General features: G+C 47.7%; 1 protein-coding gene across 6 annotated transcripts in view; it reads right to left on the bottom strand.

Annotated features, from left to right (window-relative positions):
* Positions 1 to 326: 326 nt before the first annotated feature.
* The window catches only part of LOC119436115 (apoptotic chromatin condensation inducer in the nucleus-like), a 106,532-nt gene continuing 79,450 nt past the window's right edge, over positions 327 to 27,408 (bottom strand). For 5 of the 6 annotated variants that reach the window (XM_037702867.2, XM_037702866.2, XM_037702865.2 and 2 more), the window contains 6 exons: positions 18,207 to 18,405; positions 17,989 to 18,096; positions 15,494 to 15,923; positions 9,627 to 9,736; positions 7,158 to 7,292; positions 327 to 1,590 (listed from right to left, as the gene is read on the bottom strand). In XM_037702867.2, the coding sequence (XP_037558795.1) occupies positions 1,546 to 1,590; positions 7,158 to 7,292; positions 9,627 to 9,736; positions 15,494 to 15,923; positions 17,989 to 18,096; positions 18,207 to 18,405 (1,027 nt within the window). In that variant the 3' untranslated portion in view covers positions 327 to 1,545. The remainder of the gene's footprint in view (positions 1,591 to 7,157; positions 7,293 to 9,626; positions 9,737 to 15,493; positions 15,924 to 17,988; positions 18,097 to 18,206; positions 18,406 to 27,408) is intronic. The other variant, XR_005188983.2, reaches the window with a different exon arrangement.

Raw genomic sequence — 27,408 nt, 5'->3', positions numbered from 1 at the left:
GGATGGTTTTCCAAATCAGTTTTAAAAAGTGCAATATCTTGTTGGACTGAAGCACAATAGTGTAGTGCCAAACTACAATGGTAGCAACCATAATTGTGTGAGCAGTTCCGGCAATACAGAACTCTGGTTATGTGCATTTATGGCAATAACTTGCACAGAGGGAGTGTCAAATGTTTTGTAAAACAACACTGGCACAATGTACATTGTCTATACAGTTGTAACAATATGTTGCACACTAAACAAGCAAAAATTTATTACATTTATTACATTACATCATTACCATACTGGGTGATTCTATTGCCAAGTAATCTGCAAGTGACACATCATGAGAGTGAAGCTTTAAACTTTTATTGGCCTTACACTTCACTATGAATGAACACGAAACAGTAAATGGGAGCTTGGACTTTACAGTTTCATGGAGCCATTTTGCAGTGCATTCACAAAGTCGCTCTAGGAAATGAATGCAGATATGAGTACATAGCCACTTTTCTTGCAAATTGAAAAATGGCAGAACCAAGTTGAGAGAGACAGATGGGAATTAACAATGCGTATGCAACGGAGTCTCGTGTGCCAAGGGTGTACAAGTGAAGCTGATGCAGTCGAACACCGCAGTCCAACACCGCAGTTTATCAGCACAAGCATCAGTGTTGCACCAGCTGCCAGTCTTGGATGCAGTCTTGGTTTGAAGCACACAAAGTTTTTCCAAAGTAGCACCCTCCAACAACAGCAACTGAGATCCATTCCAAAATGGCGATGACGATGAAAGAGGAGGCTGGATTTTTTTTTTTTTTTTTTTTTTTTTTCAGGAGACAATTTGAGGCATTGTGGTGCATGCTGCGACGTGTTCCTGCCTGGGCCCATCGACCCCTGGGAAGTTTTGCCGGCAGCTAACTAGGGTCCCGCACGCAAGCAGTCCGACCAAGGGCCCTCTCCCCATTTATCTGCAAGAAGACACTGCCATGTTGAGATGTGTGCCCCACTTGGCCTAGCTGCTGCTGCTGCTGCTGCTGTTTGGTTCTAACGCTTGAATCCCCGGAGCAGCTTAAAACTCAAGGTGTAGGAAGGTGTGGAAAGGGGTAAGGGGAGCAAAGAAGTTAGTCCCTCTGGTTTACAAGCCTTCCTGGTACGAGCCATACTTACCTTCTTCATCTGCTAGCAAGGCACGCTAAACTAGCCACAATTCATCAGGAGCTCACATTTGTCACCTCCCAAACATGGGGTAAAAAAGCAATAAAATAAACAACACTAAGTAGGACAGAAAAAATTATTAAAACAATCACCATTACAGAAATCACAGCAAAGAAAAAGCCTACTATTTATAACCAGAGGGACAGAACTACTAAAAGGAATTGGGAAAAAGGGCTTGGGAAATATTGGGGGCCGCAAGAAAGCTCTACTACCTTGCCCGTGCTGGTGCCGGGCTGATAGGGCAGGGAAGTCGATGCTGAGGGCCCCTCTGCCTGTCTCCCGCATGGGGCTCCCAGACCAACCGGTGGCACCTGCCTAGCTATTGGCTGCTGAAGCCCACTGGGAGCATTGGATTCTTTAACGCCGCCGCACAGGGCTATGGCTGCCACTGCGCTTGGACTCCTGCAGATTCAAACAAGCAAGAGCAGCTGAACACAAATGCAAGAAAAAAACATCCTCTCTATATTGCCCACAAAGTTCAAAACTGCACTGCAACAAAGTTTTACTGAAAAGGATTACTGGCTGCTTAAATGGTATATGCTTAGGGGTGGTTGAGTTTAAGAGCTCTGAAGAATTGCCTGTGGCACCATGATGGAAGTCTTTGAATTTAGACCACATGGATGCACTGAATTCTCTGTACAGGGGCAGTTTTGCATTCTGCATACACTGATATACATAACAGTGGGGAACCAAACCTGTGAATGTGTACAGTATAGACCACTTATAACGTAACCGCTTATAGTGCAGGACCGGATATAGTGCGGTCTTTTCAGACTCCCGTTAATTTTCCCATGGCACTCCATGTATACACATACCGCTTATAGTGCAGTTGCGGGAAACGAAATACCAATTACAGTGCGGCTGCCTACGGAAGTCAGCGGAGACGGCGAACGCTCCACTCAAACGGTCGCCCCAAGGAGTGCCCGAGGAAGAGAGACGAAGCGGAGAAGGGCACGTGGTGCGAACGAACAGCCAGTGAGGCTGAAACCCGAATGTTGAGTCCGAGTCGTGAAATATCATAGCGCGCATAGCGAGCAAGTGCCGGCCAACGCTCGCTTCACGATAACGGCAGTAAACGAAACTTCAGAGAGCGGGTGGCGCCGGCACGGCATGGCGAAGGGCGTCAGGGAAGCTGATTTGGCAGCGGCTCCCCTCGCCCTCCCTCGTAGCTCCCTCACTTTCGACTGTCACCATGCGCGCCCGCTGCCGTGCAGGTGCCGCCGCTACAGACGGCCCGGCGCCAGCTCCCCGAAGTTTCGTTTTCTGCCGTTATCGAGAAGCGGGCGTTTGCCGGCGTGGGCATTTTCGTTGGCTCGCCTGGGACAGCGCCGCTGCTTCCCTCTGCGCCGTAGCCGCAGCGTGCAAGGTCAACACGTGACTAGAAAGTAGAGAAAGCATAAAGGAGAAAGAAGGGTTCACTGCCATTTTCTACGCGTGGCTACGGTAGCGTGGCTGAGACGTCGGCACGTAAACGCATGTTCCGGTGCAACGCAGAATCGGCGACCTTGCCATTTGAGAGACGGGGGGGAATTTCCGCCGTGTTTTTTTTTCTTCCTTTTTTTTTTTGTTTTGTTCGCGCGCGACATTGAGGGGTCTCTCTTAAGCTTTTACTCTATGGCGGTGCCGGAGCAATGCCGGTCGGAGGCGCCGCCGCGTGATTTGGTTCGAATTAACGAGATTCGGCTGTAAATTGAATGCAAACGTTCTAGCCGCATTCCTCAACTGTCGCATACGCGTGGCGGCTCGGTGCACGTGTTTTGCATATGTGCGAGCCTTGAAAATTATTGCTTTGGTTATAGTGCGGTACCGCATATAGTGCGGATATTTGTGACTGGCGACTTACGTTATAAGCGGTCTACACTGTACAATGACATAACCACATGACCACTATGGCAAGAATGAGTGTAAAGGAGGAAATAGTGTGTGCAGAAGATAGATGTAAAAACGCAGAGTTGGATCTTGCTATAATGAACAGTGAAATACCATGAATTAGTTCAATATAGAATATACAGTCGAACCCACTTATAATGATCCAAGATATAACAATATCAGTTATAACGACCACATTTCAGTGCATTTACGATTTTCTGACCCTACCTATAGAAACTGCTTCCAGATAAACATTTTTAATATCGCCGTACTGCTACAACTAATGCTTCGAACGCGGTCACGGTAAAAAGAGGGCACACGCAAAGTGCCAAAGCACTGAAGCACGACCAAATTGAGAGCACGGCAGTGCGTGCCCCGCTCCAGTTCAACTGCGACGATGATGCAGCCTTTGAGATGAATGAGTGACCACCTCGCGCGAATTTTGGAAGCCGCGAAGAAGGTCCTGCGTTTTCAAGGCACGTCTTCAGGGCTGAAGCATGCCGCGTACAGCATAAACAGCATGGCGCAGGGCGTGCACTGGCATGTGCATTTGGTGTCAGATGTCACGACTGCATCACTCTCATTTTAGCACAATTGTCTGCGTGGCAACAATGTTTCAACGATTTGAATGACCATCTAGATCTTTCCACCACGGACACAGCAGCTCAAGCGTTCCAGTGGACGCGCCCTACGCAGCCTTAGTTGGCGAGAACGCTGCACCACGCACTAACCCCATGCAATGTTGCAAATGGTCAGTGGTTACTACACCGTTATCAGATTACTGTTTGGCAAAGCTTCGTTTACGCGTTTGCCGATTGCTGATACAGTAGAACCCCGCTGATACGTTTTTCACGGGACCGGGGAAAAAAAAAAAAAAAAAAAAAAAAAAAAAAAAAAAAAAACCGCAAGAGCAGGAAACAGGAAAAATTGAGAAAAGGGAGTAGTGTTGAACTGCACACAATATTATTTTAATTCTTACGTGTGACAAAAAGTAGTTTCGCCCGACAGCCGAAGTATCGATTGCGATGAGCTATACAAAGTAAGAATAGTAGTCTTATCGTCCATATAAACTTGTAAACATTCGCTTATTAACTAATTAACAAACATGGTGTGCGTTAAGCGCTGCTGCAGAAGCGAGCGAAGTGACCTTCGTGCTGTTGTCTATCGCTTCAACGCAAACTGAGCGCCGAGAACACGCAGCATGCACAAAGCTACGAGCCGCCAACGCACCTACACTGCGTAGACTCAGCCCCCGCGCAGATCCCTTTCAAGATACGGCTCGCGCGACCGACCGCGCGCCGCCGCGCAGTATGTTGCCAGAGCACAACGCTGCCCGCTATCCCTCCCCCTCGCCGGTGCCTCGCGCGCAACGAAAGGAGGGGCGCTTCCTCCCTGCTTTTCTTTCTTTCGCGCGCGAGACACGGTCCAGGCTTCGTACAGGTTTCCAAGAAAAAAATTCAAGGACTTTTCAAGGACCTTTCAAAAAATTTTAATATTTAATACGGTAGTTCACACACGTTACATTTTATTAGACAGAACAAAGGAAAGTTATTTGACTTAGTGCACGTACAGTTTTTTTCGACTAGATGAAATTCTGAAGCTCAGGGCAGGTCTTTCAGTTTCTTCTTCTATTTGCGTCTTATTCTGCTGAGTTCTTCAGCCTTCGCTTTTGCAGTCTTTCTCAAGCTGTTTGATTTCACCACGTGCGAGATATCACCAGTTCTCTCAGCCTTTTCTGCATATCCATCGGCAAAGGCCGTTAAATCGGCAACGACTGCCTAAGCTTCTTTTTCTTCGTCTGCAACCCTTCAACTTCTTCCATGATTGTGCGCCTTTTTGTCTGCTTTGAGTTTTCCTGGTACCGTTTCCTTTCCGATTCCAAGTGTGCACCGTAATGCTGCCTTGCTGCGGACACAGCTATTCCGAGTTCTTTTGTTATAGGAACATTCAAAATTCCACCTTCCCTGTCCTCTGCGTCACATATGATACGCTGTGAAACGTATGACAAACCTTTCAGATTCTCTACGGAGATATGGCGGTTGACGCTGAACCCCTGTTCGACAGTTGCTTGCCCATGGCTCAAAACAAGCAACAGCCTGACTGCTTTCCACAGCTCTTTGTAGGAGGGATTGAAGCTCAGGAGGTCATGAAAAAACTCATCCAGCCTGCTAAGGCTCCTCTGAAATTTTCGCACGGTGGGGGTCTGATGTATCCGGCGCAACCCAAAGTTTGTAATCGTCATTGCTGAGCCAGGCGTTTCGTAATTTACATTTTCCAGGCATTATTCTGAACCATGCGCACCACAACCGAAACGGGGGGAAAAAGCAAACAAAGCGTCACCGACACCGGAGCACACACGCAGATAAACAAATCACAATGTGGCCAACAGACAATGCTCAGGCTATGAGGCTGTACCTGTTTTTAGTGGGTTGCCAATAAATCCAGCCCAAGGCAACCCCCCCCCCCCCCCCCCCCGAAAACAAAAAGTGAAATACTACCAAATTCAACTGTTAAGATTCATGTAACTGCTTTTTCGTTACAAATAAGCATGATGGCACAATTTGTGTTCTTCCCGAGGAGGTCGAGACACTCTAGCCTCATTGTGGCCAGCAACTTATGGCTTTTGGCCAACCCCGAAGTCGAAGCCAGCCAGAGGGGAAAAAAAAGAAAAAAGTGCGCAATGGACGCGCACTCGCTTCTTCCTCGAGCGGGAAGTTTTACTTCGCGGTCTCGGCGTTGCGGACAGCAATGAAGTTTGCCGGGACCACACTCAACCGCCATATAATGTGAGTCGCACTGTCGGACCTCGTGAAAACCCCAAGAATTCAAGGGTTTTCAAGGACGGAAAAGAAATTCCAGGACTTTCAAGGCCTTGAAAACGGAACTTTCAAATTCAAGGGTTTTCAAGGATTTTAAGGACCTGTGCGCACCCTGCGGTCGTCAGCTCCCCTCGCACGCTTTCACTCGCACATGCAGCGGTGCCGTATGCTGCATGTGCGAGTGAAAGCATGCGAGGGGAGCTGACGACCGCGTCTCGCCCTTGAAAGAAAGCATACAGCACGTGGCGACGGCGTTATCGCCCTTGGACTTTATACGGAACATCTATGAGCCAAAACCAATTTTAGGGCCGCAACGCGTCATAGACACCATCTTTGGATAGCAAATGCGGATCTCAAAGGCCATACTTTTGCTGGCGGAAACCGAAAATACGTAATAAGTGTCGCCCCCGGCACTTTGGGCGGCCAATGCCATCGTCAAACAACCAAGCCAAGCAACATGAAAAGTCAAAATGGCCGCTCGGGCCGGCGCGCTGTGGCAGTTTGCAATATGATGCGGGAACGGTTCCACAGTTGCGATGTAACAGCGGGGTTACCAATGCATTGGGTTCTATGGGAGCTGTTCCGGGACCGGCCGAAAACGACTTACCAGCCGGGAAAACGCAGCACCCGGGAACGTAACAGCGGGGTTCTACTGTACTCACGCTACGCATCGCTGGCCACGCACGCCTCCCTTCCACCCTTTTGATACACGAGTCAACTGCACTGACGTCCGAGGTGTGGAAGGGAGACAGGAGAGAAGCTGGCAAGGCGTGTTGTGAGGGGTGGGCAGCACAAAGGCGGGCGGGCTTCAGTTATTTTCTTCAAGCGATACTCTGGCTACTCAGCATTTCCAGTGTATGCTAGAGGGATTCCCGTGTGTTGCATATCAGCAGAGATGACTCGGTGCTGATACAGGACTGGCAGCTCCATTCGCATTTGGCTCGATTGTTGCTTTACACATGAACTATGTTTCCGATGGAAATGACATGCAGCAGCCAAATCAAGATGTATGCAATCTCCACATGATGCCCTCACTATGAGGCATGGCAAACTTGAACTGCATGTTGGATCTGAATGCATAATCATGAAATTTTGAGGAGATAATTTGCTAAAGCAAATAAATTAAGCCTTCTGGTAGATATAAGTAATGAAGCAATTTCCCTTTCTTCCTGAATTCAATTTTTTTACCAGGCATTTCCACAGTCCTCTTACTTGTCCACAAAATCAGTTGACTAGTGAGCAAACCACACTCTGCCAAGCTAAAACGCATATACCCCTTACCTGCTTTGTCTTTGCAGCCATGTCACGTGCGAGGGCTCTCTTACGACGCTCTTCCTCTTCCTGTAGTTGCTGCTGCTGCCGTCGGCGCTCCCGCTCCTGTCGCCGCTGCTTCCGCTCTTCTTCTTTTCGTGCTATCTAAATGTTGAAAGTAGAAAGGAGGCTTTATAGCTAATGAATACAAATGGTTCCATAATGGTTCCAACAAATGGTTCCATAATGTAAAAGAATGCTGCGAATCTCGTGCGTGTCGCTGAACTTTCAAGTACCACTTGCGCTTTTCTATGCATTTCATAATATACACCTAATAGATGTCACTAACTGTCCTGACGGCAGACCCGCCAGAGAAAGAAAGATGGCGTCCACCTCCAGGTACTAGACTTTGTATCTACCTGAACTTTCTTCCATTTTGATATCTCTTGTGTGAAGGAGCAATACACAAGGATCATTCTTATGTAAAATTTCAAGGGAAGGAGCGACTAGAAGTATTTGTCTGCCCTCTTACATTGTGTTGTGTCGACATAAGCTGCCGTCAAGAATGTGGGGTTCCTGACCTTTACGGGTAGCATAGCTCATGAGACTGCCTTTTTGCTCGTACTGTATCACAAAACGCTATGAGATGTAATAGTGATGTTGGTACTATTGCACTACATTATCATCATTTGCAGGTGTGGATTACATTATATATATATATACAGTCGACGTCCAATTTCCCGGACGCCCGAAATTCCGGACGTGCCTGATTTCCCGGACTCATCTGTGGCACCGTCAAGTTCCCCATAGAGTCAATGTATTAAAAAGTCCGAAATTCCGGACGCTTATAGCCTTCGCCATCCGATTTCCCGGACTTTTTACTGTTAACCGCCGACCGAAAAGTCACCACCGACGCCGCCATTTTGGCTGTTTTCATATCCTCGAACCCACCATGCACCGCGCCGCGGCTGCCGTAACCTCGAAACCGCACGTGTCAATCCGTTGCCAGCCGTAGCTTAGCCAAGCCAAACCTCTGTGTTCGCGTGTTGTTTTGTCAGCTCTGCCAGCTCTGCGGTCGTGTCTGCGGTTGATCGTTTGCTGCTGCGCGCTATCTTCAGTGATCACGTTTCCCGACCTTCAGCATCCACCGAGTTCCTAGCTGTTTCGTGCTGCGCTTTTCGTCGAGCGGATTCGCCGTTTACAGCGATGGCACCGACTGCTCCTTCGTCTTCGTCCGCGCCTTCGAACGAACTGCCAACCGCGAACTGCCCTCCGTGGACGAACTGACGAAATGACGAACTGCCATCCGCGGACGTTGCCTTCGACGATCTGCGCGCTGCCGGCGTGTCGATTCCAGCCGGGATAACCTTTGAGGGCTTCGCCGACGCTGACAAAGACCTCGAGCTATGTGCGGAGTTGACCGATGACGAAATCATTCGTCAAATTACGGAGGATTCCGACGACTCCGACACCGAGAACGAAGAGCCAGCTCCTACACAGCCAACGAGCTCGGAGTTGACGCGAGCACTGATGACACTGTCATCGGTGTACAGCGGCAACATGACGTTGACTGAAATTGAGGCAGACATGATCGCGGGCAAGCGGACCGTGCAAAAGAAAATAAGCGACTTCTTTGCGCCCAAGTGCTGACCTATGAGGTAGCGCCGGCCATGTCGTATTTTTTTTTTTAACGGCTCTTTTCAGAGCCACCTAAACGATGCATTGGCTGAATAGCAATGAGAATCTTGTACTCCGGCCGTGACCCTCTCCGTCAGCGAAAAATACCTACCAAAAAGGTGCGTTTTCACGTGCATTCGTTTTTCCGGACTGCCCGATTTTCCGGACGTTTTCGCGGTCCCTTGAGGGTCCGGGAAATCGGACGTCGACTGTATATATATATATATATATATATATATATATATATATATAAATAAATGCCCAGAAACTTTGTTCAGGGGGAGGTCCTATAAGCGTATGAAACCTTATCTTTTGTTGACGACTCTCAAATTCGACAAAATGATTTTTTTTCTCATTCAAATTTGCGTTTTTTGATTGTGTGACAATTCGAAAAGTATTGCGACCCCTTCTGCGTAAGAAAAATCGATCTGGGACTGAACTTATTTGCATAAAAGATCAAACTGCAAATTTTACAGATGTCGTTATATCAATGTTGAACTTCAAGTGCGTCAGGCAATCTGATGCAAGGCTTAGATTTTGAGGCTACCATTTAGTGAATCAAGAATGACATCAAATTTTAAAGGAGCTTGTACTAGCTGAAGCTAAGATGAATGCACTTAATTTTTTAGATCAAAGTTTCAAGTTTTTTCAATGGTTTCGATACTTTTCCGCAATTCTAAATGGGCATAAAAAATATACCCAAATTTAAACTTCAGTGATGAATGTCTTGCAACACATATAAAGTGATATGACTTTAATTTGCTGGAGAGAGAGAAAAAAAATACAAGAAAAATAAGGTAGAACATTGGTACCATGCCATACCTGTTCTTCAGTAAGAGGCAGCCAGTAGATGCAAGGGCTCGCCTTTGTTTTACGGAACAAATCATCCAGCAATTTGGCAGGTGTGTCCTCTTCCGATTTGCGCTTTGCCACTAGGGAACAATCAAACATTTAACAGTCAGAGTTAATTGCAAAGGACTATAACACTAGACATTTTCTTTATTCCCATACAACATTTGTAATTACACTCCTAAAGCTCTAGCTGAAATGAGTTTAGTTGTGATTAAGGTGGCCAACAAGCACTTTGCAAGGTCAGACTTCGAAATAACTTCCAGACAAAGCAAAGGAAGAGGAGAAAAAAAATGTGCAGCTACGATTAAACGGGCCCTGAAACAACTTTTTAAACATGGTAAGAAAGCATTGCTGATCTGTCGTACAGGCTGCTGTGAACATGCGAGCCGAATATTACTGCACTGCATGCAGCATAGAAATTACAATCTTATGTGGAAAACTGCAAAAAATTGCTCGCTCTCGCTTCTCCAATGTCGTCACACAGTGGCATCGCAAGCAGCTGCAGCCATTAATGCTATTGGCTCATTTCGTGATCGCAAGAGCATTCTCAGTAATACATAATTGCCAATTTTGTTTGATACTATACGAGACATATGTCTGCGATCTCAAGAAGACAGAAAAATAATTTCATCTTTGCACTGCCAGACAACAGATGACAATTGCGCTTAGTTGCATCTGCTATGCGTGGCCTCTGAGATAGCTGCGTGCTTTGTAGTGAAGTCCACTGCAGTCGCCACGAGGTGCCACGACGAGCCCTTTCGCAGTCGTGACACTGAACTTTTGGATGGGGATTTGCCCCTTTTGGATTCACTGCTGTGCAGCATCTAGCGCACTAGACAAAAGAGTAAAGTCCAGTATTGGTGCTAAAACTTTACTTAAAGTTGAAGGATTCGAATAATTTGTGGCATGAGATTTGTGAGACGTCCTTTAATGGCGAGGTCATTCTACGATTAGTTAGAAAACTGCTTAAGAGCTTTTTTGACATGCACAACTACCACACCCTTTATAATTTTTCTTAAAATTCAGGCATGGCAAAAAGCTTTATGCTCAATATTCGTTTTCCACATTTATAGAACAATTGAATAAGTAAATGAACATCCCAAAGCTACACCTAGGCTACGAGATACCACTGTGGCAGGCTTTGGATCCACTTAGCTGGCTATGGCTCTTTATAACATGCACTTAACCAAGACTACACAAATGTTTTTACATCAGTCTCCCAATGCCATAGATGGGTATAATACCCATGACCTCATGCTTGGCAGCAGGATGCCACAGCCATTTAGACAATATGGCACATCAAGAATAGGCAGTTTATTTTGTAAAACCTTGACGGTCCATAACTTTTAACATCGTATGGGCATGCAAGTGATTTGGTTACAATGTTCAGAAACCAAATCGAGCCCTGTTCAGTATTTATTTTAAAATAAATTTACAAGAATCACACCCATTTTTGCAGTGCAAACAAAAACAGGAATGAAGAGAACACCAAGTACCAATACTAGCAACTGATAAAATAAAAACATGTGCAGAGCCCCACAACTTTCACACCTGCTCTACTAATGCACATACAGCTCAGACCACTTAATCTTCCTATAGAAGTCAATATATTCACATACAACTTATAGTGGAGCCACACGAGTCAAAATAATGGTTATAATGCGGTTGCCGGAAAATTCTGCAGACAACTGAGGCAGTGAGTGCCCTTAGCAAAAGGTGCGCCGGCCCAGAGGAGAGCAACGAGGGTGATGCAAAGCGAGCAAACGAACAAGAAACGAGGGGGGGGGGGGGGGGGGGCAGAAAAAAAAAAAAAAAAAGAGCAGGGAGAAAAGAAAAAGCAGCAGCAGCAGCAGCAGTGCACTGGCTTTGCGAGGGTTGCCTGGGCAACTGGCCATTGGCAACTGTACCGGTGACAAATGGCCTTTTGCTTCGGCCATTTGTCACCGGTACATGGTCTGCCCCGAATGTGCACATTCTCATGCTTTAGCTCTTCAGGTTGGGTGCAGAAGGTAAATGCCATCAACTGATGTTTTTAACACAGACGGCGTCTTCAAAATGTCTGAATTATCTGGCAGACGGGAAAAATGAATTGGTTGTTTTTTTTACAACTCCAGCACCACCGAAAATCCAGTCAAGGCCACAAGTGCATTGTGTTCAACCGTCGCAATGCGTGTCACAAAGTACAGACATCGCACGTGTGACACCGACTCCGTGACATCGTCACAGTATGTTCCACAAATTCATCAGATCGAAAACGTACCCGTAAGCTTATGCTTTTCTTACCTGTAACTGAGCATAAAATATTTTGCTATATGCATTTGTGGTAGTTGCCAGCTGATCGCCCACAAACCCTGCTTCACATGTGCTGCAGTCAGATCTGCAGCACTGACTGCAGCACGCAATCTGCAGTCAAGAGTGATCTCGCGCCAGATCTCTGTGTACTCGTGTATGGGTACAAACGTATATCAAGGGAGAGTTTCCTGCGACAGCATGCCACCCGACACTACTGCTGGCTAGGGTAACTATCACCGCCTTGCGGCGAGTCTGCGGCCAAAGTTTCGGTTTGCTGCAGAGTCAATGAAATGCTTCGCAGTGGTTTTACTCCACTTGGAAAGCAGAACCACCACTTTGCTAATGAAAGTGAGAGCACATCCTGATTGTATGCTTCGATTAATGGACACACATGGTTGCTTGGTCTACCTGTTTTGGTTATAGTGCTGCACCACTTATAATGCAAACATTCAAGACTTGCAAAGTAAACAGTCTATACTGTATTACATTCTGTATCAATCTTTTCCAGTAAGTTTTGTCAACTGCAAGAACCAGCGCATGGTGTCACATTTTCATTTTTCTGTTGTCTTCCTTTTGTGCTTTAAATTATCCACTAAAAATGAAAGTCGGCTAGATTTGCATACTGCTGTGTACTCTTTCAGAACATTACAAAGCTTTCGATATATGGCATCCACACTGGTCAAACTGGGGCCGTATTCTGAAACAATCCACTTCGCCAATAGTCACGTTCAGTAAATCAACCAGCTGCTTACCAGTGATGTCAGCGGTTGACGACTACTGCTACAACGAAACTGACGGTGCACAAGAAAAAATTTGTAGAAGCGAAAATTTCGTTGTGAAATTCACAAAAAATATGGCTAACCTGAACTGGTAGACCACAGAAACTTTTATTTCCAAAATTTTCTTCCCAGGAACATGACGCAATTTTCACATTCAGCGAGTAGTTGAATAGCGACGTCGTCAACATGCACAGACACGCTGTTTCTCATGACATCGACCGCATCCAGTATGCGTGCTGTGGCCGGTGGAGGATGCAGGTCCGGCACTTCATCTTCATCTGACTGCCCGTCGTCACGCTTCCTCATGGGCGATCACATCAATGTCAGCATCTATGAGACTATGAAATCGTCCAGCTCGACACCGGATCGCACATTTCTGGCACCTTGAAGGGCCGCCCAGGACGCAATTGCCTCTGCCGGCGGATGCACTGCTTCATTGCAGTCAGCAGGATCCTCAGCGGAGTTGGCAGCCCACGCTGCAGCCATTATCTGCAGTGCCATGTAGAAGTCCAACTTTGTGTTGCGACCGATCTTCACGTTCCAATAAGAGACGCTGCATCACTCGATGGCGGTAGGCGCACTTCAGACTTCTAATGACACCTTGGTCAAGTGGCTGTATTATAGAAGTGCAGTTTGACGGAAAGTACTTGAGCTCCACATTTTCGAGCTCCGTATCCAGAATATGATGGGCGGAGCAATTGTCCAGCAACAAGCACACCTACTGGCCCTGCCTTTTCATGTCGCAGTCAAATGATGCGACCCATTCGGAGAAAATGGCCTGCGTCATCCAAGATTGGCTGTTGGCGACGTATCTTACTTCCCGGGAAGGCTGCTATTACCTTTAAAGCAACGGGGCTTGCACTTTTCCCGATAACTAGCAGTGGGCGCTTGTCGGATGCATCCGTGTTGGCGCACAGCAGCACGGTCACGGGCTTCTTACTGTGTTTCCCACCGTGGCAACGCTGACCTTTCATTTCGAGGGTGTTCGACGGCAGCATCTCATAAAACAGGCCTGTCTTGTCAGTAAATGTCACACATGGCATAGCCTTTCAACAATGCCGAAACGTTTGTTGACATCTATGCAGATGCACTGCCAATGCGGACTCGCCAAAAAGCGTCTTGCCGACAATGTCATGGCAGGCCTTGAATCTGCCGAGCCTGCCTATGCTCGCCTTAAGGTCGTCGATTCCTAGCAGGCAAGCCTATTTAGGGCCTTGTGCTGCACAGCGTTTCCACTGATAGGTATCTTTGCCCTCGTCTCCACAAACCATGTGTGCATAGCCTTGTCGAGCTCTTCGTGCGCCGACGGCATCAGCTTCTTCCGCTTGGCTGATGTAAGCGCTTGCTCTATTGCCTCTATAGACCAGAATGGTGGACAGCGAACAGGGAGAAATTCCAAACTTTTCCACAACGTCGCCTTTTTCTGTCCACTTGCAACTTTGGCCAAGAACCGAGCGTTATATTCTAAAGATAAAAACTTTCGCTATTTGCATGGCGGCAACACGTCAAAAAGCACGCTAAAGGAGAAAGGCTTCTCTCGGCAAATCAAACACTGCTACACGTGCACAACACAAACTGCGCAACTGAACTAACACTAACTACGCACCGACAACGCCGACATGCAGCATGGACTGACGAAATGACGAGATGACTGAGCTTCGGCTTGGATTGTCTGCGGCTGAAAAGTTTGAAGCCAACGCCAAAGTAGGCCAGTCCCATTGCCGTCGCTATCGAGCAATGGTGGCCCCCATGTTCGGTCATCAGCGGCAGTTTCTGGTGGTACCAACATGCGATGATAACTTTGTAGATTTATTTTAATGGGCCAAAATGTTCGAAATTGTGTTTCCTGGACGGCAAATTAAAGTTTGAGCCTGGAATTGCTTTATCAGTTTTCATTGAAGCGGAACAGCAAAAAGTTGTTCGTTGTGGTGAGGATATTTATGCATTGACTCCTATGGGCGGGCCGGGCCGCTGACGGGGAACTGAGAATTATTCGTTGTACCGGAAATTTCGCTCACGCGGCCGTTTGTTGTAGTGGGTTTCGATTGTATCAACAAGCGCTCTCGAACGATTCACAACATACGAGAGAACGCACCGGGCGAGTGCAGAATGGCTCAAGTCAACGCCTCCTCAAGAAAGACGCCTGCGGCATCACTCGCTCACCCACTGTAGCCGTCGCACCTTGAGTTGCGGTCGGTTGTCAAGAAATGGCGCCAGCTGCTTCCCTATCTCCACCAGGGGGCTGGGGTGGTGCGGTGTCACGGTGGTAGCGGCGTCGGCGGCCAGATCGCTAGCTACTACTTTAAGTGGAAAGGGGGAAAGGTAAGGGCAGCAGGTTTTTGGTGCACGCGGCAGCCACCTTTCTAGAGGAGGCGTTGCTTGAGTGTGTTTATTCAAGGAAGCACCAAACGGCACTGTGATGCCAAATTGGCGTAGACCAGAACTGCTAGGTGGCACTATTTATTTTCCGGTTTCGCTAAAACAGCCAATCAACGAGCGTGCTGGCAGAGGCGTGGCCAAGGCGATAGTATCGCTGAAGTGGATTGTTTAAGAATACGGCCCCTGTGTGTGTACCAACTTGCAAGGAGGCTGCTTATGTTGCATGCAAGTAAAACCACGTGAAAGTCTTGGAGGCTGTGGAGCATGTCTATGCACCATGGCCACCAGGGTTCACAGACGCCTTGAGTTGCACTGCTTGCAAATTTCTGGGTACGGAGTGACCAAATGTGTGCACTGTCGGTCAAGAAGACAGCCAAGTGCTTTTACCTTTTTTGTCTCGACGTTCTCGCTTGTCTGGCGGAGAACTGTCCTTATTCCGAGATTGGGCTGGTGCCCGCTCAGCAGGCGGTGGAGGTGGTGTCTCCTGACGCAATTTGTCCCGGTCCCACTCACGTACTGGCACAGCAGGCCGCCTGTTGATTGCCTGTCTTTCAACCATCATACTCCTATCTGAGCGTGCTGGGGGCCCTGAAAGAGTGCCCCGAGCCTCGCGAGGGTCCTTAGGTTCTCGAGGGTCCCTAGTTTCCCGGGGCTCTCTGGGGTCTCGCAAAACTTCTCGTGGGTCACGCAAGACTTCGCGTCCAGCTGGCAGCCGTGTGTCCACCTCTACTGTGCGCTGAAATGCTGGCACACTCCGTTCTGTTGTAGCTGCTGGCCTAGGTAGCGGTGGCGTGGGCGGCTCTTTCTGACGTTCCATCTGTATGGGCACAAAGCACCATAAATTCACGTTACGCGACCCCACAGTGTGACAATGCTCCCACAATGAACAACTGAAGATTGCACCTTTAAACAACCAAATAAAATTACAAGCAAGCATTCCCAGTGTGCTTGGACATGACTCTAGATACAAGTCTGCATCAAAATTAGAAAAATCCGATGGGAGAAAAGTTCAGCCTGAACTTTTAATGCGTAAACATTTTTTGGTGAGTACCCCAGTAAAATCTGCCCACAACACGAAAAGTGCCACACCCTTCACGGGTGTGGAGGAGGGATTCAGCGGAGGAGGGACCTCCTCCGCTCTGTCTGTAAGGAGCCTGTACGTGTACGTATAAGAGGGAAGCAGGAAGAATATGAGCAGCCATTCCACCCTCTGAAGGCGGATGACCAGCGAAGCTGCAGCAAATCACACGGTATTAAACGTCTTCACTCAGTGGAAGTCACGGCAAAATTTGCCGGTCATGATTTGGATACATATGTCTGCCATCAGCGCTCCAGCCCATACATATTCCCTGGTGTATTAAACAAAATGTCGCAGTTTCGCCCGAAAGGCGAAGCTTCGATTGCGATAGCAAATTAGTAGAGAGCTATACGAAGCAAGGATAGTAGTTTAATGGGCCGTATAAACTTGTACACATTCGCCTACTAACTAAATAGACAAGCACGGTGTCACGCGCGAACAGGTAAACATGAATGAATCTCGCTCGATGACCGCGGAAACTCGTTGTCAGAACGCTGGAGCAAGGAGGCGCAGCTATAGCCGCGAGCGAATTGACCTTCGTGCCGCCTCTCGCTTCAAAGCGAACTAAACGTCGAAAGCACCGCGCATACGAAGTAACCGGCTCTTGTTGAACATTGTTCAGTCGCAAATCGCTTTGAAGAGGAGGCGCGCGTGCGCTTTTTTTTCACGTCGCAGAGCAGATCGCTTTCGAGATACGACACCCACGCAGCCGCCACCAGAGCAAGACGACCCCCCCCCACCCCCCCAATGCCTGACGCGCGACAGAAGCAGCGCACTTCCGACCCACCTTTTCCCTCGCGCGCGCGAGATTGCGTAGCAAGTGTCGGCTGACCCTCGCAAGCTTGCACTCACACACGCAGCGTACCGCCGGCACGCTGCGACGTTTTTACCGTGTTTGGACTTTATACGGAACCTCACGACGACGTCCACGACCACGGCAGAAGTTCTCTTGGAGTGTCCATATAATTGCTATCGCAATATATTATATCCGCTCATCTCATTATACATTGTCTCACTCATGCCTGATCCTTGGATTATTACGACCTTAGTGAGTGGTTTCTATCCTGGTGTGCACAATCTGCTAGTGCGATAAGTCATCACCGCTAGTGAGCTTGTACACACAACGTGCCTCCATTTTTCCGCAAGCAAGGTGAACCAATATCACCTCTGCTTATCGTTCAAGCACTCACCACGTTCCCACTCACTTCCACTCACTCATGTTCACACTCACCTGCACTCACACTCACCTCTACACACCCAGAAGCACTCACCCCGTTCACACTCACAGCACTCAGTCACGTTCACACTCACTGGTTCTCACCTCCACTCACATTCACTGGCACTCACTCACACTCCCACTCACGCGCACTCTCACTCACTTCCACTCACAGTCACTCACTCCACTCGTACTCACTGGCACTCACTCGCACTCACCTGCATTCACACTCGCTCGCACTCGCTCGCGTCTTTGAAATGAGTGCGAGTGAGTGCGCTCATGAGTGAGTGCGCCGACCTATGCCGCCTGATGATCGAGTCGTTGGTTACGCAAAGTTGACATCAGGAGATTGGAATAAAAACAGATTTACATTATGATTACGTTACAAACAGATTACGTTAAGCATGGTTTTACGTTATAGCGCCCCTGATCACAATATTTTCTTCCTCCCTGATATTAGCATGCATGGTTATAACGAAGGCATTGTCACATCGAATGCAAATTTCTTAAAACGAGTTTCAGCTATCAGCTCTTGCAATAAATTTCATGCAGCAGAACCTAGGTGATCAAATAACATAGTGAATGTACCTCTTCGGGTGATGAGAAATCCACATGCAATATTTTAGGATTGCAGAGTGGCCAACGCAGGTTATGTAATGCTTCTCGTGCTTTGACAGCATCTTCCTCCGATACATACTGAAAAAAAGAAAGAAAAAAAAAAAAAAAAAAAACACGTAACACATGCAATCGTTTCAAGTCTTCTATGAAGTGCCCGGAACAGCATGTAAAAATCGTGCAGCACTTACAGTTACAAAACATTTGGATTTGATCTTGTCAATCCAGAACTCCGAATCAACAGTGTCTCCAAATTCTTGAAGCAATTGCTTCAGCTGATTCAACGTAAAAGGCCGCACAAGGTTGCGCACAAATAAAATTCGGCTCTTGGGGTTCCTTGGTGGGCTTGCCAACTTGCGCTGGCCTGCTTCATCCTTGCTTGCAGCAGGCCTGCAGACATCACACAACTTAACAGCTCACTCTAAACAAGAACTCTTCTAGGTGTGTTCAATTTACAAGATCAAGCAACACTTAGGAGCCCTCCTTTCCAAAGCACATTTCTCAGCTTCCAAAGACGTGACCAAAAAGAATGAATCCAATTATTCATGCAGTGTGCTCTTTTCTTTCTCTACTGTTTTATCACGTGTTTGGCAGCATAACCATAAAATCAGCAGGGTAGCAAAGCCCTACAACAACAAATTTAACCACACAGTTTTAAATGAAGCAATATAATCTGGACCAGGGCTTAAAAGAGTACAGACGAAATATTTCAGACTGAAGACGTTTGTGTTCAATTCCTCTCCATACATGGTTGTCTCTGACAGAGAAGGAAATGGCAAAAGTTGGAGAATATATTTAATACAAGGTTAAAAGATCACATGGGCTGCCAACCTTAAACTACTGCATGCCTACATCACCGATCAGGATCCTTGCACAGAGTACAAGAGGAGGAGATGCAGCTTTGCTGCCAAGCTTGCTTGACATGGGCTGCCAACCTTAAACTACTGCATGCCGACATCACCGATCAGGATCCTTGCACAGGGTACAAGAGGAGGAGATGCAGCTTTGCTGCCAAGCTTGCTTGACTTCTCGCTTTCCTGAGTGTACTGTCAGGATTAGAGAGTGGCGTGTGTTTACACATGAAAGCAGACTCATTGATTAACTGATTGATTGATTTAAGGGTTTACCGTATTAATTCGAATCTAAGCAGATTGTTTTTCAAATAATCATATCCCACACTTTAAGGTCGGCTTATATAGGAGGATTTAAAAAGAAGAAAAAACGTGCCAGTTTTTACCTGACTGATAAATAGGGTACATAACAAGTGCCACCTAGAAATTTCAGTATCGCAGCCGCTACTAGCCGCGCCAGTAGCCAAGTGAAGTACATGAGCGATGTCGCCATTTTGATCTGTAGCATCGGCGTGCGGTGTGGCGTTATTATAATGGCATCAAACAGGCAATGCCACTATAGTGCCACTTTCAAACAAAAAGTTGTGCTGGCATCGGAGACATCGTCCAAAATCCAAGCCGGGGGGGGGGGGGGGGGGGGGGGGGGGGCCTTTTGCATCGAGGCGCTTTTTTGTGGTGCGCCGCAACGAGGATGGCATTTAGCCAGAAACTTTGATCGTGCGCTCCTTCAAAAAGTGCAGCATCTCTAATGCACTTGATGGTACTGAATATAGTGCACTCGTTGAAGATGACAGCGATAAAGAAGATAGCGATGAGGCTAGCAGTGATAATGACGTAGAATTAGCTTGGCATGCTTATATTCAATAAATGCTGTTTTAATTTTCTGAACGCTGTCCTCGCTTTTTTGCTCGACCTACCTTTGAGGTAATATTTTTTTTCTTTTTTTTTTTTCTGTCTTCAGACTTTCGGGGGTCAGCCTAAATTTGAGTAAACACCTCCCAAAGCAACACTGGGGCTATGAGAAATGCCGTAGTGGAGACGCATATTAAAGCCTGTTGCCACAGTCTGACTTGCAAATTGTCCTCATTGCTGTTATCCTATGTGGCTGGTAAGTGTTCAGCAAGCTGGAATGGCCACCTTTAGTGGGTAAAAAAAAGCAGCACTGCATGCAGCGGCAAAGGCAGACATGACAATGTGCAGATTAGCCATATGCAACTTGTCTCTAACTTTCTCTTCCCTGACACGTTTGTGGTTTCTTTCCATGCCCCACATGCCTTTTTTTTAACCACAGGCAATAGGTTCTACTGGTAAGAAGCTGGCATAAAATGAAAGCAAATATGCCTGCACCTCCCTGGTTAAAAGCTTGGGAGGAGTAATTCAAGCACTACCTCTGCGGTGAAGTCTGGAACAAGAACTGGCCAGGTGGCTCCCTAGAGCGCCGACAGAGTGCCGCAAGCTGCGCAGGTCAGTATATGGAGTGATCATTTTTAAATAAGTTTTTAGAAACTTTAAAAATCACCTGTGGCTGGTAGCATAATTCTTGTCCTTAAGGTGGCTTATTCGAAGAGGCAGACATTACTAGCAAGACAACTCAAAACACATATGCATGTTGAATTAATCTCGGCATAGTCTCGGATCGAAGAAGAAGAGCCTCCTTCCTGGAGAGAGCCCGTGCTCACAAACACGTGCAGCCATAGGCTCCCAGAACAGCGAAGAATAAACCGTATGCCCGATGCTTTAAACCTCGCTTCTTGTCAGTAAACCGTACACCATCTTAAACATTTGGTGCTGAAGACCCGGGGATCTATTACCGGAGACCACGGAAGGCTACGAGTGAACTGACCATCATGGAGAGGCTGCGATCGAAGCGGACATCGAGACGATCTCTGAGCAACAGGCTTCAACGAGGCAAGAGCTCTTCTCAGCGATGAAACAGCCACTGTAGATCAGCTCAACACTATTTACGGACGTCTCAAGGTGAATAAGGATGGGCTGAACAAGATCATCGAGGAGCTAGAGAGCCACATAGCTTATGAAGAGTTTGAGCAAGAATACAACACCGTTGTGGAATACGAGGTCAATGCTACCAGCGTCATGAGTGAGCTTCTTAGCAAGCGAGACCGTGTTGTCATGTCATCAACACCGGAGCTTCGGACTTCATCAGAAGCCAGTACAACGGGAGTCTCTGGAGCCAAGCTACCTAAGCTTACGATCGCCCCATTTGCTGGTGATTTGTGTCGATATAACGACTTCTGGGAACAATTCGACCAGATGATTCACTGCAATGGAAGCCTCACAGCGACAGACAAGTTTAACTATCTGAGGTTCTTCCTAAGAGGCGACGCAAGCTCGGCTATTGCTCACAGCGACAGACAAGTTTAACTATCTGAGGTTCTTCCTAAGAGGCGACGCAAGCTCGGCTATTGCGGGACTGCCTACAACAGAGGCTTGCTAAAGGACGCCATCGATATACCGAAGAAACACTTCGGCAATAGAACGAGACTCGAACAGGAGTACTTCTCCAGGCTTCGTACTTTGCCTTCGGTCCGTTCAAGTGACCCGACAGCTCTTTGCAAGCTGTACGACCAGATCGTCATCAACATCCGCGGACTGGAGACCCTGGGGGTGAGCAAAGCGTCCTTTTCCACAATGCTGTGCGACCTGTTGCTGTGGGCTTTACCACACGATATATTGGTACAGTACCACTGGTCTTGCGCCATTCGGGCGACAAGTGATAGCAGTAATGCAGCGTCTATCACGGAGCTGGAACGCCTATTAAATTCCCTGTCCATCAAGTTGGAGAGCTTAGAAAAAAGCCAGTTTGGGAATCCAGGAAGAGAGAATGCGCCAAACACATCTCACCATTTCGTGGCTCGAAACCCACGTCTTGAAAGTACCCGAGAACTGCGTGTTTTGTAAATTGAGTCAACTTTCCACGGAAGACTGCGCATTTGATTTCCCACTATCGCAAAAGAAGCAAATTTTATCAGGAGACATGAGGTGCTTTCGATGCATGACTGAAGGTCACAGGGCGTGTGATTTTAGACGCAAGGTTACGTGCTCTACCTGCCAAGGACGTCATGCGACAAGTGTACGTGATCCACAAAAGGTAAGCCAGAAGACACGGGAAACCAGCAGAACAACTGCCAGAATATCATCAAGAAATCCAAGCACAAAAACGACTGTGTGCGCATCTCTAGGGAAAGATCGGCGTACCATCGAGGATTCATCGACGAGCGTCCTCCCGCAGACGTTCCGGGCTTGGGCAGTAACAGACGTCACCTGTCGATATATCAGAGGTGTCAGACTAAGCCAGTCAGCGCACATTCGTCATAGAACGGCTATCACGACAGCTGAAGTTGCAGTGTGTGGGCTCTACCATCATTGCGCTCAATACGTTTGCAAGCAAGTCGAGTCGAGCAGCGCAGAAGCGGCGTGTTGTGCAGCTCTGTCTGTGGAGCCAGTTCTCAGATATGGAAGTCGCCTTGCAAGCGATAGAAATTCCACACACATGCCAAGATATCGAGGCAAGTACAAGTGGCTCACCCTTCGTCGCAGAAATTCATAAGTCTGGAAAGGACATCGCTGATCACTGACTATAGTAGCCGATGGATTTTTCGGACTCCAAAAATTCGGACTTGTTGGATATTCCGGACTTCATAGATGTACCGTTAGGGTTCCCATAGAGCGAATGCATTTTCGCGACCGATTTTTTTGACAAATCTAGGTGCCAATGTTCAATTTTCCGTACTAAATCGCTCGCTCCGAGCCACGCAACCCGATCTTGGGAGCCGCGATGTTGGATTTTCCACTGGCTTGGCTTCCAGTGGCCCTCAGTATAGCCTTCAAGATTAGTAGACGCACGCTATCCTCCAGTCTCGGAGGCCATGTCCGCTCTTCCTTGGCCGACAAAACGTTCCAAAAAGGGGCACGTGCTTTTTTTTTTGGTCGGCTGAGCACTATCGTAAACTCACTTAAGCGGAATCCGTTTTTTAAAAATATTTTCTTTTGTTTTGTAAGTTTCGGTTGAGCCATATGCAGTGTGCGGGTGAAAGCTTGCGAGGGTGAGCCGGCAACGCACACGGGAGAGAGGAAAGTGGCCAAAAGCGCGCGGACTTCGTTCGCTTGCGGGGCATGGGGAGGGAGAAGGAGACTGAGATGGTGGGAAGCTGCGGTCAGCTTTTGCGGCTGCTGCTGACGGAGCTGCCGCACATGCACCCTATCTTGAAAGCGATCTGCTATGTGGCCGAAGTGTGCGCCCGCAGGGGACTCATCTTCAAAGCGAATCTGCGATGGGTACAAAGGGCATGCGCCAAGTGCCAGTAGCTTCGTACACCGCTGCTTCTTTTCTGTTTTTTTTTTTTTTCGACGTTCACGTTGAAGCGAGAGAATAGACAGCATGAAGGTCAATTTGCCCGCTGCTTCTGGGGCGCTTTCTCAGTCCAGCATTTTAACGAGTTTCCGCGGTCATCGAGCAAGATGTGTTACCGTGCTTATTTAGTTAGTAAGCGCACATTTACAACTTTAAACGGCCGATAAAACTAACCTCCTTACTTCGTATAGCTGTCCATTAATTTGCTTTCACAATCGATGCTCCGCCTTTTGGGCGAAACTGCGCCGTTTTTCTTAAGCCGATCTAAGCCTCCTAATTTTTCTTTCTTAGGGTGTGCGCGCGCGTGAGTTTTTCGGACTGTTCGTTTTTTTTTTTACTATTTTTTAGTCCCCGCAAAGTCCGGAATATCGGTCGGCTACTGTATAAGAATCCCTTGTCGGGGAAGCAGGCATAAGCGTTCTCATCAGTTCCGACCAAATGAGGACTGTGATTACAGGTGAAGTCACTCGATGTGAGAGCAATGAGACACTGATTGCTATGAACTCTAAGCTAGGGTGGATGTTTCAAGGTAACACCAACTGCACAGCATCAGATATAACAGCTTCGCGGATCATGGTCTGCGTACAGAAGACGAGTGTACAAGAGAGCGACATTCCTCGGCTCATTTTTGGAACTCGAGAGCGTGGGAATATCAGATGCTGTTGACAATGAGAGCAGGCTCAGTCCAGTATTGATGAAATTCAAAGAAACCATCACTCTCAGGGACGGAAGATACGAAGTGATGTTGCCCCGGAAGGAAGAGGTCGAGCTCTCGGACAACAAGCCAGTTGCAATAACAAGACTTTGGAAACCTACCAAGACAACGACACTGCTGGAGCTTATAGGAGCCTTTATCGGAGTAAGGCTACTTAATTACGTCTCAAGTGCCCTCACTGACTTTGAGATCCAATGTACAATGTGGTCGGATTCCACAATTACATTGTCATGGATAAAAGGTGACGTAACGAAGTGGAAGCAATTTGTGTCAAACAGAGTGAAAGAGATCAGGGAAAAAAAAAAAAAACGATCGATGGACAAGTTATTGTGTACGTGGCTGCATGGACCAGACTGGCTAGGCGATTCAGAAGACAGATGGCCACTACAACCCCCAGAACCTAGCTAGCACTGACGATAGGGTAATCTGTGAAATGACTGCCGTTCACGTTGCGATCTCCAGTGCGACGTCGACATCGATTCTGGACATTGACAGCCACAGCAGAATTGAAAAGCTGCTCAGGGTCACGGCACGGATATTCAGAATCATCAAACACTGCCGATTCAAAAACAGAGCGCACACTGGTTTAGCCGAAGAGATCACTGAAACAGAAAAATATTGGATCAGACATGTACAGCACCAACCATTCAGTGAAGATGCAAGTTTGATTTCGACAGGTACATCAGCAAAGGCAACCTCTCGCATCAAAGACCTCAACCCGTTCTTGGATGCCGACAGCATCCTCCGGGTGGGCAGGCGCCTGTTGCACCTTGACGCATCTCAGGAGGTAAAACACCCAGTCATCCTGCCGCACGATCATCACTTTTCTACGTTACTGACAATGCGACTACACTGCGAAATACTACACGAAGCGTGAGAGAGACTCTGTCACAGTTGCGAGAGCACTATTGGATCTGCCGGGCGAATATCATACACGGCTGCTATACGTACAGATGTTTCAGAATTGGCCCTGGGACGCTCCAACTGCTACTATAGTACGTCATTGTGCAAGGCCGACGAACCCATTCAAAGTCATTGGAGTTGACTTCACAGGACCACTATTGCTTGTGACTCAAGCTGGAGAAACAAAATGTTTAGGGATGGGCGAATATTCGGTATTGTCGAATATTCGATCAAATAATTCTATATTCGTTCTTTGCTTCGATTCGAATTCAGGTATTCAATTTTTTCGAATTATTCGGCGCTTCCGAATAGGCAGCCAAAAGCACTGCCGGTACACATCTCGGAGGCTATGCTTCAAGTCATGGCTGCCATACAGCAGCAATAAATCTCGAAGGCTATACATTCTTGCATTAAAGAGCCGGAAATCTGCGACGCAAAAGAGCAGAAACAGCCCTAGCGTACAACCGAAACGAAGCGGCGGAGTGTGCATCGCCATAGTCATCAGCGGAAATCGTACGTGAATGACAGCAACGACGGAACGCTTCGTGCCCATTTGTGCCTTTATTGCGTTTGCCACCGCGCATAACAACGCGATGGCTGTGGGATTTCATAGTCGCCATCCATGATTGCGTCGATAGCCGCCGCGGTTTCTTCTGCAGCGGCTGCAGCAAAAAGTAGTTTCGTTTTGACTCAATATGCACTTCGGCCGCGTGCCTAAAAAGCTGCGCAGTGGCCATCCATGATCGCATAGATAGCGACCGCGATTTCATCTGCAGTTGTTGCAGCGAACGGTAGTTTGTTCCGACTCGGTGCGTACGTCGGCTGCGCTAGCGGCAAGTTGATACGCGTTAGCGCCTTGCTGCAATGTCCACTAGCGGCAGCGCGAAATGATCACGTGCGCACTCGGAACGCGGAATCACAGTAAGCGAAAAGGGTGCGATCGGACAGCGTCCAGAAATCCCTCCCTAGAACCGCGAGAGACGACGAACGTCGATTGATAACCCGACGCGGAGCGGTGGAGGTCCGGTTGCTATGGCTCCGTGACGTCCCCTTCGCCGCTCTTGATTGGTTCATCTCGCGGCACTTGCCGCAGAAATGGGAGACCTATTTCTCGTGGCACCTGATTCCTGCCGCTTTTGCCACGCGCGTTTTTGCCGCTAGCGTGGCCGTACCCTAAGCACCGCAAAGTCGCCCTTCATAGCGCGTCGATAGCGGCCGCGGTTGCGACAAACAGTTGTTTCGGTTTGACTCTGTTCAAAGCTGTCGAGGATGAAGAGCACCGGCTACATCGCGATGGAGGTGCGATCTGTTGGCAGTCAGCTTATTGGCGAAAAAATAATCGGGATGTGCGCGTGGTAGTGCAAAGCGTGTCGCAAGTTATGGCGCACGCCGCGGCCGTGCTGCGAAAGAAGTCGCGAGGACTCGATAGCCGCTGCGAGAGCCAATCAGCCACGAGACGACGAGAATTGCAGCTTCCGCACTGCTTTTGTGCAAAACAGCAAAAGGATTTGCTCATCCATTACACTAATAAAATCGTGCTGACGTAGTAAGCATTTGCTTATTGTTTTCTGGATACCCTGATAATTCGGCATTTGGTTAATTCGGACATTTTTTTTTCAGTCCCATGAAATTCGAATTAACTAGGTTTTACTGTAATATGCGATATATACCATTCGAACTATTCGATTTGAAATTACTCAACCAAATCACTATTCGCTTCGAATTCGAACCCCAAATTCACTATTCGCCCATCCCTAAAAATGTTATCTAGCGCTCTTCGCATGTGCCACATCACGAGCAGTGCACCTGGAACTGGTTTCCAGCATGACCTCAGAAGCCTTCCTCATGTCTTTACGACAATTTGTAGCGTGAAGGGGTCTACCTCGCGTGATTTATTCAGACAATGCAAGAACATTTCAGAAGACGTCAAAAGACTTAGAGAAGCTCTTCAAGTTGCTTTCCCAAGAGGACGTAATGGCATACTTGAGCCAGAAGAATATCATTTGGAAGTTTTATTCTTCCCAGCGCACCATGGTGGGGTGGCTGGTGGGAGTAAAGCACTACACGGGCCTGATTTTTCGGCCCGAGCCCAGCCCAGGCACGCTTTACGAGGCCCGAGCCCAGCCCGACCCGGGCCCTTGTTACTAAGCAGGGGCGTTCATTACTGTAAGCTTAGCTAGGGCCTGCGTGTGCATGACCAGGCCCAGCCTGTAAGAAAAAAAAAAAAAAAAATTTTTAACTTGCAGATTGTGCCATATCTGTCAGCCTCACCTTCGAGGTTTAATCAACTGCAGCATATAAGCAATAAAAGACCGAAATCTTTGTTTCTCCCACGGGAACATCAGTAATCCGGCCCGTTGCCTGTGCTGCTATTTTTCCGCTGGTGCGCATGCACTAACCTTGATTTGTACGATATGGTTCTATGATGTCATTTAGCATGCAAATAACAGGGTGTTTCATTTTACCTGAACGAAATTTTTTAAAATAGACCTGTGGCAGAATGCACAATTACAATCCTTGATCTAAACTACTCGATGAGGCGGCCATTACTT

The sequence above is a fragment of the Dermacentor silvarum genome, chromosome 1 (genome assembly GCF_013339745.2).
Source record: "Dermacentor silvarum isolate Dsil-2018 chromosome 1, BIME_Dsil_1.4, whole genome shotgun sequence".
NCBI classification, from domain to species: domain Eukaryota; kingdom Metazoa; phylum Arthropoda; class Arachnida; order Ixodida; family Ixodidae; genus Dermacentor; species Dermacentor silvarum.
Note: the sequence above shows the minus strand (reverse complement) of the source record. Positions and strands in the feature narration are given on the sequence as shown.